Below are 17,183 nucleotides of genomic sequence, written 5' to 3'. Positions count from 1 at the left end.
ATTTGTTTTATCATAGCTTTTATTCTTCCGGTATAATAAAAAAATATATAATGGTCAAATTTTTAAACCTGTCTCCTGAAAATTAGCACTTTTTGAGTTGTGACAATCTTCTTCCAAACCAACGAATGTGTACAAAAAAATTTTACAAAATGTAGGGCATTTTGTCCTCTTTAACATTGTATAAAACATCTTTTGTCGCGAAAGCCACCGTTTTTGAGTTATTATTAAAAAACCTATTTTTGTACCTAAAATCCAAGATGGCGGTTCGAGCGCATGCGTCTCGAGATCGAAAACTTGGATTTTTCTTTAGGGCGCCAAGCTTAACAACGTACTAAAAAATCGCTACTACCCCACTTTTTGCATTCAAAAAAACCCCCACGTACTGGACTATAGTAAAAGATCGCAACCTGTTACAAACAACTACCGAAACATTTGTTTATATAGATCAACAGAAATCGTAGATGTAATGGGTATCCTACCCACAATGCAGGACTATCTGTATAGCTGCCTATATACGTATTCTCTTCCATTGATTGCATGATCATGGTGCTATGTAAACAAACTTAGCGCTGACTTTATAATACACCGATGACGTGCGCGCAAACTAAGGGAGAACCTGCTATACCTATAAATTCCTAAACCACCAAAAATTATTATGGTGGCATGAAAAAGGGAACGTTTAATTGGATATACAGATCAATATTAATTGTATACACAATCACGAGGTAACCTTTTCGAAAAATTGAACAAACGTAAAATCGCATTAATTTTTGTGCTCAATTAGCATACGTGGATAAACTGTCTGGACAAGAAATTGCATTTAAATTTCCATCTAAATCGACTTCCTATCGGTGGTTCTGCGGCATTTTAAATGAAAATTGCTATTTAACCCATAAAATAAAATATATCGGAGATTTAAAAGTTTTAAACTCATCCGGCCAATAAATGAAAATTCAACGTTAAATATAAATGAAAAGTTTTATCCGTACGATAATTCGATTTTAAAATCAGATTGCATTAAACAACAAAATTGTGTATTTTAATAGTGTATTTGAAAAGAGATTACTAAATGGAAAGCTTTTAATGAGATGATTGTCGATGGTTGGATATTTCGGTTCTGAAAATACTTTTTTCTTGAACTTTTTTATCAAAATGTCCTTCAATTGCATTGATAATATCAGTGATCTTTCTGTATGGGATAGCTCTCTTTAATTGGTATTACTCCTTGTCGGTGCACCGTGTGGTATGCAGCTAACTAATCACTGTAGAGATTTTAGTTCCTTTTGACAGCTTGTTTCACCTACTTTGTCAGTACGATGCCCTGCAGGTTCCCTTTGGTTGACATTCTGTTTGTTCTACAGGTATTTACTGCCGTTTTTTTGTCTAATCCTGATGTAATACAGCAATATTTAAGATTTGTAAACCATGCTTAAAATTGTAATGCGCCGGTAGGTTTTTTTGTGTACATTATCTCCTCCTTTTCCTTTAAAATGCCTTATCTTGGTTGGTGAGAAACATTTCTCGTTTGAGGATATCTGACAAATATTTGCAAGTTATTGTCTGGTTACTGTACCACTATGCTTTAGAAACTCGGCATAAATGGCATCAAAGCCAGATTCTTATCCTTTTTTCATTCCAATTATCGCTTCGCTCATGTGGAATATTCTATCTCATCTGCACAAGTGGATTCAATGCTGTGAAGAAGTTCGCGTGCAATTTCCTCTCTTCGCAGAATTCTTGATAATGTTTTTCGTTCCTTCTCAAACCATCTAGGTCCACCATACTTACGATAACTGCAGTTCATTATTGCCTCTTGAAATCTCGGTAGTTTACGTCTTTGATAGAATTTAGTAGTGAGTTTCAGTACTTAGTATTCATTAGCCAGTCTTGTACCAGTCAAATTGGTTGTTATAAAATTGAAGGTCGACCTACGTCATTTTTTTAAGTGCACTGAGTCGGCAATTAAACAAGATAGCGCCTGAATTCAACAAAAAGAAGTACGCATAATCGGTACAACAACTTCAATTTCTAGATGTTTGTTGCTTGTTCGAGGGCCCCCAAGGTTTCAACCTGGGACCTCTACTATTCCTTCTATTCATCGATGATATAATCCAAGTCTTATTTGCTTATGCTCGTAAAGTATATTGCGTAAGTTCAATGGAAATTGTAGACTCCTCTAAGCGCAACTTAATTAATGGTGTAGACAAAATCAGCTTTCGCTAAATATTTCAAAATGTACCGTTGTTTCTTTTTGTAGGAAAAAAATCCAATTGAGTTTAAATATACAATTCAAAATCAAGTATTATCCCGTTCACCAGTTTTGAAAGATCTTACGAGTTTATTTTGAATCTAAATCTAAACTATTTATCAAGGTTCATATTAATAAACTTGTCGGAAGTGCCTTAAAGTTGTTTGGTTTTATTGTGCGAAATTGTGAAATATGTAAATATATGAGAGCATGCTCTGATACGATCTAAACTGGCAACTGCTACAATAGTTCACACATTGCATTGCAGAACGTCTGATCGTAAATAACAAGTGTTAGATAAGTGCCAGCTAAGCAGAGAATCAATCATAGATTAGTGATCTTGTTGCAATATTTCATAAGATAACGGTACTTCGTCGATAGGAGTGGTTAATGCTCCTTGCACGAAAGATACATCCTAAAAACTACAATGCCAAAATCAAACCCATTCCAATTAATTAAATTTACGTAGCCCGTTAATAAATGGGTTACGGATTGCGATGTACGTAAAACAAAGATAGGTAATTAAATTAAAACATAGCATAATCTGAAAAGAAACGTGTTAACAAAGAGGAATTCTAGGAACATAACTTTGCCTCAAGAGGATACAACCGTTCCCTATTCGTGTAAAGACGCTTTGAATAATTTAAACAACTTAAGTGCGCTGAATTTGGAAATTTCCACTTCAGATGTCACCCTCTTTCGCAAAGATCAGACCTGTCATTTCCACGACAAAAGCAAAACTGATCTTTTTCTCAATACCAATGGTACCAACTACTCCTAACACGCTAAGAGCGCATTCAGTCAGTAACCCAAACCAAGAGTACATTCAACGACATAACGGGACGTTATAATATGTGGACAGTGCGATTTTATCAACAAGGTTAAAATGTGCAATCACAAAGGAGAAAAGAAGAGTGAAATAAATGAAAGATTGAAATGTTACAACCTGAATCGGAACCCACAAAATTACTCAAAAGACCGACGTTTACTGTTTAAAAAAAAGTCACACGGATAAAACCATTTATAAAGTACGCAAACTTGACCACATGTGTCCAACTTAATTACATAAGCGATATTATTTAAACAAGAATGAAAACGAAAGTTACGCAATTACAAACAGGTCTAAAAGGAAAATTAGACATTGAGATAACAAATTCAAGTACAATAAACCAACTCTGTGCTTATTCGTAGATAATCTCCCGATTTATACTTAATAAAATTTTCGGTATTTAAACCGAAATAACGTCTACATAACGTCGTTTACACAACAATGCATTGAGTGATGAAAAATGAAACACTTGACGACACTACGGGCAGAACGACCTTAAAATAAACACCAAACACCACAAAAATATTCATCTACATACTACTAAACTCGTGTCGATGGCAAGATCCTTTTATTTACGTAAATGTTACGTCACTGGGTTTATTGTAAAAACAAAGGTCATAGCGTCCATATTATCAGATTTTTGAAAGAAACAACAATTAAAGTAAATTTCCAACTGTTATTTCCACTGGTGGCCTCGAAAATAGTATACAAAATTGCTGAGTTTACAGAACAGACATTTTGTGAACTGTCAGATGTAGGCACGTACAGAGCGATTTCCTGTTGTTAGCATAGTTAAATAAAGTATCATTTTAGGAATTTGCCATGTCTTGCACAGTTACTGAAGTGGAATAGAAACGTCAACGGTCATGTACAGAAATGTTAAAATTGTTCTCAAATTCGCGATGAAGAGAAAGCAGATTTCATAGCATTCGGTTAATGTTAAAGTACTACACTAAAATGTATTGCAAATACCAGTTCCAATGGAAACTGCGCTGGCTGCTTGGAAAGCCAGAAATTAATACTCCTCGATCCCGCAATCCAAACTTTCATAAACTATTCGGTTTAATTGCAAAACTCCAGAACATAAACACTTTTATGAAAGCTATTTCATGTAGCATTCTTCAGGCACCTAAACTAAATTACCGTTATACTTGAAAAAGCTTTCCAATTTGAAGCTTTAAAGCATTACTTTAAATGATTGTTTCGGCCAAAGGGAATGATAACGTAAAATAATCTTAATTGCGAGCGATAAAATTTTACAAAGTTATAAAATGATTTGCAAATTAGGAAGGCGTGAAATGTTTTTATTTAAGAATTTCATCAGAATAGTAACCCCTCACAGACGGCGAAACTTAAGTTGTTACGCTTTTATGCCTTGAACTTTAACGTTAATTTTTAATTACATTAAATTTACGATATCAGAATTACCATTTATAGTATTTTTTCAATTTCTTCGACTTTTGTATGGCCGACAATTATTAATTACATTATCAAATGTGGACATGCAAACTGGACTGTATAACTTAGACCTTTCACCACAACTCAAAAGCGTTCCAGGTAAAGTACGGCAACCTTTAAAAAACTACTAATCGAACAAATCAAACTGTTGATTTACAATTGGTGGAACTGCGCGTCTAAACATGCACAATCTTTTAGCGATTACCTATTTTAAAGCGGCGCTGATAGCACGTCATTTTAGTTTTTTGTACCATCTACTTAATTCCGTTTAACATAAACTGCCATTCCCAACAAAATTGTGTATTGGATTATACATTATTTAAATTCTAGCGTCGTACAATAATGCAATAGGTTAATAATCCGAGTATCAATTTGTATCATAAAATAACTTGGCACGCGAGAAGTCTATACATTTCGTGAAAGATAGTATCTTAATATTTTTATAATTACATAAATAAAAATATAAATAATTCATGTGTTTAAATGATTATCATTGTTTATGCGACTCGGGTCACTCTAATAAAATCGTTAATTTTGAGGATTACAATGAGGATGCTTGGCGATGAAATTTTACAAACGGATTAAGTAATAATATAAATTAGAGAAAAAGAAAAGCGTTAGAATGGAACTACCTACTTTTGTATCTCAAGCGTTCAGGGATGACCTCTTTTATTACAGGGCAGTGACCAGCGTAAGGGATGTTATTGTGTTGTCTTCTAGCACGTACATTTCTGTTAACGTTTTTGGAGCACATGTGCCATGTAAGTAACTAAAGCGAGCTTATAGTACGGGTAGGTCGTTGTGTTCTTACTGGAGCGAAAGTTAATTTTATTACGTCGAAAAAGGTTCCTCCTTTCATCATAAAAATTCTATTTGCATATACGGCGGCATCATTTTCGCTGTTAATGCAGAATCGACACGCATTAAAAAAATTAGCAAGTCTGCCGCAGTTTCTATTAAACGCGAAAGTACTTTCCTGAATCCGGAGGAAACATATCCCTTGCACCAAATTGGTGACCTCACTTTTATTATTAACGAAATGCCAGATTCCCCGTAGAGCAGTTCTTCAAGTCAAGTTTATTAACTTAAAAGATGGCCGAGAAGCACTTTTTCAATTCAATCCAAGTATACTGCATCGCTGGCATCGTAGTCGACTTTAGAAGGATCAGAAAAATAGCAGTTATTTCTGTATGTAATGTTATAATGTCTGCATTTACACTAGTTTCATCTAAGGACGTAGTACAGAACGTTTGATTTTAAACATCCATTTGAATACCATTCATAGATTCACCGCTTTAGTTCCCCTATCTTATAGAGTTCTTGTAACTGTAACACTTTACTAACTAACCGTTTCCTTTATCACATCCATTTCTCATTATCTAACGCTACAAGTCACAGTAACCCTTGTTATGAAACCTTCATTTCACGGCGAGCATTTCAAATGGTTGGCAAGACATCGGAAATACACACACCTTTTATACGATCTGTGGTTTTTTTAATCGCTCCGACCATATTAACGAGTATAGTTCAATTAATAAAGTGCCATAAAAATCAAGGTACTGATAGAGCCGATACTGAAAGTGCTTAAACGAAAACACGCCACCCTACCGTCCTGATCGTAATATTGATGAGTCAAACGCTTGTTCTTTTAACTGTTTTCACATAAACAGATTTTGAATTAAAAAAATAAATGCTTCACATACTTTGTGTAGAGAAAAAAAATATTTAAGTAAATATATGTTTTTCTCTTCTAACATTTTGAATTGTTTCACAAAAGAGAAAGATTTTTTTAAACTCATATTCTCTCATTTTAAACATGATTATTCGACTTAAGGTTGTACTATACCTAGCAGGGCAACTGTATTCGGCGAGGTATCTAATTATCTACACAAAACCAATTCGTTCACTATAATGTATCAATTTCGACCTCTGAATGCAAAGAAAAACTTTCCGCGCACCGGGGTTCGAACCTGGGTTGTTCGTGAGTGTTTGATCCACTCGGCCACGAAGGGCTTTCACATATGTGTAGTTAATTATTGAAGTTACACAAAATTTAGTTGATAGGTAAATGGTAATAAGTACATATGTCATCTTGGCTGTAATTACGAAAACCTTGCGCGCGAGGTATTTTACAAAATACCCGGCTCGAAGGACCCATTGTTGCGCTAGGGTTCTAAATCCTAACGAAAGCCCAACCAAACTTACACGAACATAAATTTAGTCGGGGATTATCTTCTAACACAAACCAGGTACGTCACAGTTTACTTCCTGATCTACACATTTATACAGACGCAAGACGAGATAACTCATTTGCAGCGTCAATTTTAAGGTTTTTACTAACTCGAGCAAATTTTATCTATTGGTTGATGTTATGATGTGTATTCGAAAAGTGCAGCGGAAAAATTTGACAACTTTCCAGGATCCTTGCTATTGCATTCTGCAACATAAGTGCTATACTGAAAGGGCATTTAAAAAGAATTGACTTTAATATATTTGATCGATATTTAGAAATGTCACCCACGTCTAGAGAGATATTACGAAGATACGGCACAGCCTATTTTACAATTCATTCAAACACAGATGATGAACTATTACCTGTGCAAGCTCAAACATTTTGGGGTTGTGTAGAAAATAAAATGAAACTTCAAACATTTATTCGAAAATATCTGCTACATGCCCATCGTTTTTGGGAAGGGGTTCAAATAGTATGCAGTGCAACAAATATCGAACCCTGTCAGTCATGTGGTTCATCAATCATCACATACTTCTAGTACCTTGGACATGTTACAAAGAAATAACATGGACGAAGCAGATATGAGAATTATGATCCACATAGCTCATGCAGTGCGAGAGGGCAATAAAAATATATACAGGGTGAGTTTTTTTCCGATGTTTAGTATGGGGATCTCGTAAACCGTAAGAGATATAAAGTAGCTTAAATGCGCAAAGAATTGCAGAATTTTATTTGGATTTAAGAGTCTCCTTCATAGTTTCCTGTAGCTCTACACACAACGAAGTTATGGCCAAAAATCCAAAAATGTCATTTTCGAAAATGCGCTGGCGTTAATTTATTTTCAAAGATATGTAGGATATTTTATTCTTACTTATTAAACAATATTTATTTGGGAGAATATTGCAAAACTTCAATACATAAAAAATTAAACTTTGTTATTATTTCATTGCCAAAACAACGCTGATCCAGCACACTCAATTCCCCACAAATATCAACAAAATAGTTTTAACAAACCCTCAGCTTTCTGATGGTGCTAAAATACCATTTTCGAGTACATCACATCTACTTTATTTCTTATAGACGCCATATTGGATTTTTGTCATTCTATAGAAAAAAAGATTACAAAACCAGTGATACTAAACACTTTCATTTGGGAATCAACTTTGCATTTCTGATTCGAAGTTTGTGGCCATGGAATTATTGCCATAAGAAATACATTGTAAAATCGAGGCGAAAATGCAAGTTTGATTCCCAAATGAAATACTAAGAGTTTAGTATCACTAGTTTTGTAATTTTTTGCCTATCGAGTGCCGTAAAAATCCAATATGGAGTTGATTTAAAATAAGGAAGTTGATGTCTATATCTAAAAAACCGCCTTTTGAAAAAAAATTCTGCGTCTATTGAATTTATATCCAATCGAATCTTGCAACTTTTATGTGAAATAAATAATGTAATGTGTAGTAAATATGTAATAGATATACAAGGCGGATCCTCACCTCACTTCAAGGTCGCTCGCCACCTGGTGGTGACCTTAGAAAATAGGGCAAGGTCACGCGGTCGATAGGTCAAGGTGAAAGTTGAGTGACACGTGGTCGGTGGCCCCATCAATTTTTAAGGTCATTCGAGGTCGGTGCCTCATTAATTCTCAAGATCGTCCGAGGCCATTGACCCCATTTTTGGGGCATCAAATTACATTTCCAATGTCGTCAGAGATCATTGACCCCATAAACGTTCAAGGTTATCATTCGAGGGCATTGTCCCCATTTTATGTAATGTCAAATTACCCATTTAATGTGGTGTCAGATTTTTAAGGTCACAGGTCAATGCCCTCTTTCTGTGGTGGCCAATTACATTTTCCAGGTAATCCATGGTCAATGAAACAATTTTTTTTTTGTATATCAAATAACATTTTCAAGAGTATACAATTATTTATATTAGAGCTAATCAAATGTCAAAGACTCTTTACGTGGTGTCTAATTATACTCTCACGATCATCCAAGATCAATGAATCCATTTTGTCCGTGTCAACTTATATTTTCTCAAGGTCATCTGAGGTCGTTTTATGCAGTCTCTAATTACATTCTCAGTCAGGCAAAGTCAATAGCCTCATTTTTATGTGGCGTATAATTTCATTCTCAAGGTCGTCCGAGAACAATGAACCCATTCTTTGTGGTATCAAATTACATTTTAAAGGTAATAGAAGTTCAATGACCTCATGTTTTGTGGTGGCCAATTACATTCTTGAGGTCATCCATGGTCATTGTCCCCATTTGTGTTAGGTCTACTACATATTTACAATGACAATGTGTAATATCCATTAGTATCAAAAATTACACAACTTTGCCAATTTAACCGAATCTATAATAATCACAAAAATAGCCATGTTATCCGCACCTATGAAGCCGAAGGGATACAGGTAACTTATTTTGTTATATATTTTTAATTTTCAATAAAGAGTGCTTTATTATTCTAGGAGCAGTCGAAGAATTAGTTCCGAATTGCAACTGTGGCAAATGTTCACGAACAAAAAATTGTTATTACTGGTAGCTGGATTGACATGTTCTTTTTGTCGTTGTCGCACAACAAAAAACGGGAAAGATTTCGTCACATCAGCCTTTGATGTTTATCGCCGATGACTAATCTTACATGGCGCCTCTATGTCCATGGAAATTTCTGGAATGTCGCTACAATAGGTCCTAAATTTCGCGTGCGTTTCAAACGCTGTATAAACAATATTTGGCGTTCTATATGTAAAACTAAAAAAAAGGATCTTATAATATAATTATTAATACCTCCCTAACGCACTCAAAAAGATTTCGATAATTGCTTTTAAAATATCATCAAAGGTCATAAAAATTTCCGCATTTTGGGAATCATTTTGTTTTATTTTTTTCGCAAATTGTTATTATTAACACTCGTTTTAACCTATTTGTATCAACCCCATGTAAAAAATGCAAATTTTTTCTTTGCAACTAAAGAAATTAGTTAACACAAGTTTCTACCGTCATTTTGCCCAACATCATAATTTGTTTTTGGCTACATACTTTTTTATACGATAGTAATAAATAATGAAACGTATGTACTAGATAAAAATCATGATAATATCTTTGGTTACTACAACAACAAATTTTAAAGTGAGTTTTAGTCGCCATTTTGATTTGAGGCCTTAGCAGCCAAAATTCGAGGTGGTGACAGGCAAAATCGGATTCAGCAGGGTCCAATTACCCTAAAAACACTTGTCACCAAAATGTCTCAAGATTTGCCGTTAGAAGTTATGATCTCAAAATTCTCGCCCGGACTATTGGTTTCATGAAACACATTTCAGATTTTCGGAGTATTTCTGCAAGTGTAACCTTTTCCATATCTTTCGGGTCTACGTTCGTACATTCTTTTGGATCTCTAAGTTGAGTAACGCTCATGTGCTCGATTTTCCGTCGTCTATCTGTCTGTTCCATCGAGATCTCGGCCCCTGGGCCACCTGGAGACTTCGAATTTTCGTTAATTGATAGCTGCTATGGTCTATATTTGCCCATCATCATTTACAAATGTGTTACACGGCAACATCCACGAGTGGGTTTTGATTTTTATTTGTACTTTAATAGTGAATAAACGTACTGTGATATAACGTTACAGTTTTGGTTACTACAGGCTGTACAGTTGTACAGTTTCATTGCTCAACTGCAAATATCCAAATTTATACGATCCCACAAAACCTTTGTCTTTTTATGAATCAAAACTAGCAGCTTATCCCCACATATACATTTCTAATGTTCAATACAATGTTGGAAGTATTTGGACTGGATTAGGAGGCCACAGTGCCATTTACATGATGAAATTAGCAACGAAAATAACTCCCACCCCAATATTTCAGTCCCCTCCCGTCTTTCTTTTATAGGGTTGAAATTTTGAAAAGCGAACTACACATAGAAATTCATCATTTTTACTTCTTGAAGACCGAGCTAATATTTTTCGATATTTTTCAATTGCACTTATATTGTGAGATCTCATCGATCAAAATGCACGTAGTCATCGCAAAGGCATTCAATTTTATCGTCATCAACGAGAAATTAACATTCCCGAAATGCCCTGCCTTTCAATAAAATATAGAAGGAATGTAACAGATTACCTTATATTGTAATGGACCGAAACACGTGTAACGATGTAACGCTCTAGTTTCTTGTTTCCATACAAATTAAACGGCGAATAACACACAGTGACCTAATTACCTGCACACACACGAAATTTAATTTACTATTACATATAGCAATTCACTCGAGTTTTAGTTAATAATTTAACTAGAGACTTAATTAAATTAATAAATTACAATAAATTGTAAACATAATAGAACGCCTTAGAATTTATGAAAATCTAGACGCTTTGTTCCGTCGTTTACTCCATCGAGCTCAATTATATTAACTTTGTAAAGCCCAATAGACCTTTCCGAATATTTGCCAATATACGAGAGAACAAGCTCGTACAATAACCGGAGTTTACAAACGCCTACCTTAATTCTACCGCTGAACTGTGATTTGGTTTTACATGAATACACGTGAAGCATATTATTATTAGGTGCTTACGTACACAATAACCTTTTCCACATTCATATGTAAATAGTTTTTCAGTATCTCCATTTTGTCAAAACGTATTATTTACACAAATCTAACATACAAAGTAAATATGTACTGACGAATCAATGGGGGTAAAAACCGCAGGACCTGTAAATTACTTCTCATTATTTTAATGTTTTGCGTACACTTAAAATAAAAGTGAAAACGATCATTTCGATAAAGTGTACTTTAATAATCAATCAATCAATTTAGTATGCGTACAAATTCGTCCTTCTGGCATAATAACGTCGCGCTTTCATGTTTGTTTCTTGTTATCTAATGTTTCGGCATGTGCCACTAATAACAAATAAACTAAAATTCAGACCATTAAATAAAATATAAAAATATTTTGTAAGGGAATATTTTATTCTGTTATTTAATGACTTTTAAATTTCAGTGAACCAGGCAAACACTGAGTGTAGCTCCTTTTTATTAATTAATCGAGAGCAGTTATGCGTTAAAAAATTTGTATTTTGAATTTTATTTCAAAATATGTTAATATATACAAAGGTTACTTGAGTGAATATCTTAAATTTAAACTTTTGAAAAATAATAAAGTAACTTTTCGTTAAATAATTCGTTAGATAATTATTATCAGATTAAATGTTAAATTCGGGGCTTCATCGGAAAAACAAAGTACAAAAGGCACAACTTTTCGAATTATATATTTTTAGCTACTAGCTTACTGAAACTGTGTAACGAAGCACCCGTTCTTCGCCTGGAAATTACCAGTTTTAGAAATCACTTTGTTGATAAAGATAGAAGCTAAAGGTAATTCAGCCGCCAGCTAGGAAAATGTAGGCCTACTGGGGAAACCACGTTAAAACTCGTCAAGTACACTACCTCACCGGTGGCGTGGAAACGTGTGCATGTGCTTAGTATAGGGAATACCTACAAGTTTAAAAATGTTTTTCTTAGTAGTACTGAATCTTATGCGAAAAAGTGTAAGAACAATTTTTGTAGATAATTGCATGATCTACAATTTTTCTCTGAGCTGTTTTTATCATAAAACTAACCATTTCGCACACACGGGATCGATGGGGACTTTTCATAATTTCATTATAATGGTATCCCTAATGTTCATGTAAGTTTTCAGTTTCTTGGGAATTTATGCAAGCGTACCCCTATTTTTCGGGCTAACTTGACCGGACGATAGTATCTATGCCAAGTCTGGAATTAAAACAAATCAGGTAGGTAATATAGTGGTCTCCAACAGGTGGTGGGCGAACCACACGTGGTCCGCAAACAAGTGGTCTATAGTAAAGTCTGATACCACCTCCAAAAAATATTTTTATTTTTATTCTGGAGACTCTAAGAAATCTATAATGTCTAAAAATTTTCCGAAGGCCTTTCCTCCACCTGAACGCCGTTGGCCTTTAGTTCTACAGATTATATTGCCGATTGAATGGTTCGGGAGTCACCATAAACGTGTAACTCGCTTGGTTACCCAGTATGATCTACACAAAATTACAAAATGTTGGAATGTCACGCAGAATTTCAGGCTAACTAAATAAACATCACCCCACTATTGGTCACTGAAAATAACTTCAAACGGCGACAATAACTAGATTTTAGAACAAAATGTAATGGCTTTATTTTTATGTTACAAAGAACCACTCGGATTGGCCAAATTAATAAACGATTAAAAATTAACTGGGTTCATAAACACACTTGGACAAACTTTTTAAAACCAATTACAAACACCTTCAATCTAAAATTAAACTCTAACGTTCTCCAACACCTAACTTAAATTTACATAAAATCAATTTAATATTCATCAAACGCCACAGATCAAAATAGACAAAAAAAATCTTTAACTTTACGATAAGAATTTTCAGTATACTTGTATTCGCGAATAAAGTGACTCAATCACTATAATGCTGTAAAAAGATCAGCAAAACCCCTATACGATCAAATCTGAGTGTCCGAGGATTTTTCTCTTTTTGTAACACCTCTTTTTATAATCAATGCGTTATCGTTAACATCGTTATATTTTCGTAGGAACCCGCTTTTTCGCAGTTAAATACTTACCAACGTAAACAAAATATCAATTATTGTCTTTTCAAAGTCCAGTAACTAACACACGGGTCGATTTTATACAAAATAATGCCTAACAAATAATTTCTAGTGATAAAAGAAATTTTATACAAAAAAACACCTGTAAATTTTATCAACTTTAATGTCATATCAAATTAAATAAAAGCAATAATAATGTCCACACCACTCACTTAGATACGTATCCCGTTGCCTTGGTACGTATATCATTAACCAGGAAGTTTTGCGAATGGACATTACCTATTGTAGACGATCAAAGCTCTCATTACCATCACAATAGAACAAATAAAATTTAAATAAGAACACTATTTCGACCTTTTTTATGTATGTATAAATAGAATCTGCGACAAAAGCGATGATACGTAATAAACGCGTAAGTGCAATAAAAACTTTATAGAGTCATAAAAGAGAATGTCCGTCTCATATGTTTATTCTTTTTTTTATTTTCGTATAACAAAATTGTTTACGCTTCAAAACTTGGCGTAAAATAAATCAATATGATGTACGAAAATTTTTTACGGCCCCGAAATAAATGAACATCGCATGAAGAAATTGAAGTATTTGTAGCATTTACGAATTTTTAAAATACATCGGTATTGATTAGGGGTACGGTATTCCCCAAGGCAAATAGTATTGATTCGACCTTTAATATTAAGGATTTATTAGTAATTTCCTTTTTTTTTCGTATTTTAGTGAATCGCATTAACTCGAATTCGCGAATAAACGGTAAATCTTAATCGCTTCCTTTTTAAGAATATGTTCGTTTGAAATACTGAGAGAGAATTTGACTGACATTTTCTATTGGAGATTTATTATAACACATACTAATATTGAATGCCAAAGACGTGAATTTAATTACTTTTGCGTGTAATTGTGAGCGAGAATTCAGTGTTATGAATTGCTCTATAAGCTTCATAAAGGCGAACTTTATCAATAATTGCCACGTCATTCTGTCTTGATAAAGTTTACTTAGTATTCAATAGTTGTCTGGACTTACACAACTTCGGTATATTGGGGTTTTTGTGGAATAAACAGGCAGGATAGTAAAATTGAGACGTAGAGAGTTTAAAGAGAATGTATCTTTTAAAGCAACTTACCTCCACTCACTATACAGGTAAGTTTTATGTCGCCACCTTCATCGTATGGACCAGCAACGGATAATATTTCTTTGCCTTTTTCGTCTATTATGGTAGGCTTCTGTGGTGGTACTGTAACAAATATTATGCTTGTAATTAGCAGTATAAACTAATTATCTACATTATATTATTTTTTTTATAGGATATGTTAAATTGACACTTCAATAGGTTTGAATGAGTAGGCTAAGCCGTTCTTTAACCGTGAGGAATAGATAAAGGGATCACTTTAAACGTAAGGGTAGTCAGAGTGAAACAAATGATCGTGCACTCTAATGACATCTGTCATTCTTACTTCAAATGCGCGATATAAAATGACGGTCAGAACAATTGTCAATTCTGTGAAATTCTGGAAACGATCGCTACTACAGCAAAACTTACTTCTACGTTACAATAGGTATAGTTTTCCATTTCAATTAGCTTTTGATCTTCCGCAGCCATGAGGTAATTTCTTATAATTGTAATTCAAATAAAGATGACAGATACCTACGACCGCTTTCTAAAAAGATCCACTTAGTATACCTAATCTTTTCGCTAAAAATAGCGCAAAGTGCCTTCATGCGCGCATGGTTTACGAAATGGGTAAGTGAAATGTAGTTAACTTAGAAGCGATGATCGATACGGGGTAAAGCGATTCGGTAATTGTGTTGAACTATCCCGCTCCAGTTTATCTGCCGCATTTCCATATAAATTCCATTGGGCTCGATAGAGGTTTTTCCTCATTTAAAAACGGCATAGGTAGATGCACGTTGATGGTCGTATCCGTTAATTAATCCGTTCTTTATCACACTGTAATGTTGTTTTTTTTAACGATTGATATTCATGATTTAAATTCTTACGTCATCTAGGTATTTTCTTTGTAATCCACTAGTTTTAGATCTAAGTTGTTCCTGTGGTAAATTTGTTCCAAGTGTTCTAGATCTCTTATTATAATAGTTCTTTGATTTGCCATCCGAGGTCGTGCAGAGTTTTCTTTAATTTCTTTGGAAGCCGGTACTGTACAAAACGATATTCAACGATTACTTGTAAGAACGAACGTATACGCCATTATTGTTACTCGACCGTTTTGTCTCCCTTTTGGAATGTATTGGTGCTGTACAGGGTGAGTCAACGATTGCACGGAATAACTTAATGCCTTGAAGATAAGATTTTTCGATAGAGTGCTTTTGTATTATGATGTGGTTGAATATTCTCCACATTTTGAAAATAATTGGAATTATACAGGATGCGCCCACAAAGTAGGGCGCCAAAATGGTACATTTTTTTTAAATAGAACCTCCTGTATTTGAATGCATTTTTGAATTCTACGTGTAATTGTTCGTCTTTTTTATTATATGGTTAATATCCGAAAAGCTAGTAGTTTTAAAGAAAATTCGATTTTTAAGAAAAATTGGGCATTTGCAAGCGTCAGTATATTGTCAAAATTATTACTTAAATTTTGATTCCAGGTTTTATGTCTTTTATCCTGGATTAAGTAAAAGTCAAATAAATACATACAGGGTTACCCGACATTCGTCGCAGCATACGAAAATGCCGTTAGCTGCGTGCAAATATGAATTACAATACGGCGTACACTTATATAGTAATGCAGGTTTCGACGCAGCATCGGCCGACACGTTAGAAATTCCATGGAAAAGGGAAGTGATCATGCAGGATGAGCACAAGGAAACATAACGAAAGAAAAAAATACATCCTTCGGTTACATTAAAGAAGAAACAGCCTTCGGTAACACAAAAAAAAGAACAGAGCAGTCTAAGAAAAGAAATTGCGTCGCATCTGCCGTTATAGTATCTAAGTGTTCAAATAAGTCCCCGCCAGTAGGAATCGTGTAATGCAATCGGTTTTCAAATTCTGCAGTCACAGACATGAGTTGGGTATGAGTGATACCCGCAGAACATTCACGGATGGCATCTTCCAAAGCAGCAGTGTTCGGAAACGGTCCACGTGCATAAATGGAATCCAGGTGACCCCAGTAGAAGAAATCGAGAGGGTTCATGCATGTTGAGCGTCAAAATTGTGACAGGAATTATCCGATGAGTAATGACAAGCAGTGACGAATCCTAGTACCATCGCTAACTCGTTGACCAATGCTGCGTCGAAACCTGCATTACTATATAGGTGTACGCCGTATTGTAATTCATATTTGCACGCAGCTAACGGCGTTTTCGTATGCTGCGGCGAATGTCGGGTAACCCTGTATACGCGAATGTTCAATTCAAAGTTCTGCCTGGATGATTTAGACGTTAATACTTATCTCAACGGTTTAGTAAAATGTGGACTAATTTCACTTATTGTTATAACATTATGTTACAGTTATTAACGATACGGGTAATTGAAATCATTAGGTATTGAAAATTCAGTGTAGGTACTTAGAGAAATCCACATTTAATACAAAAGAGGTTTTATAACCTAACAAAATTACAAAACTAATCTTTGTCACTAAATGTACAATTATTATAAACTTTTAGAATGATTGTGGAATTATTGCCTGGTAGCAAATTACGAACAGTCTCTTCTGCTAACTGTCGAAGCTCTGGAGGAGTGGAAGGAAGAATTTCTTCGCACATTATTCACTTTTTATTGAAAAAACTAAAATATACTGCACAAATTCGTATTTGAC

At 34.4% G+C, this 17,183-nt stretch overlaps 1 protein-coding gene across 1 annotated transcript in view; it reads right to left on the bottom strand.

Annotated features, from left to right (window-relative positions):
• LOC116166292 (nephrin-like) overlaps positions 1-15,611 on the bottom strand; it is a 124,084-nt gene extending 108,473 nt beyond the window's left edge. The window contains exons 1-2 of the mRNA XM_031481213.1: positions 15,587-15,611; positions 14,528-14,638 (exon numbers count right to left, since the gene is read on the bottom strand). Of these exons, the coding sequence (XP_031337073.1) occupies positions 14,528-14,638; positions 15,587-15,611 (136 nt within the window). The remainder of the gene's footprint in view (positions 1-14,527; positions 14,639-15,586) is intronic.
• Between the last annotated feature and the right edge of the window lie 1,572 nt (positions 15,612-17,183).

Source organism: Photinus pyralis, unplaced genomic scaffold (assembly GCF_008802855.1).
Source record: "Photinus pyralis isolate 1611_PpyrPB1 unplaced genomic scaffold, Ppyr1.3 Ppyr1.4_LG1, whole genome shotgun sequence".
Taxonomy (NCBI): domain Eukaryota; kingdom Metazoa; phylum Arthropoda; class Insecta; order Coleoptera; family Lampyridae; genus Photinus; species Photinus pyralis.
This window is presented reverse-complemented; position numbering and strand designations above follow the sequence as displayed.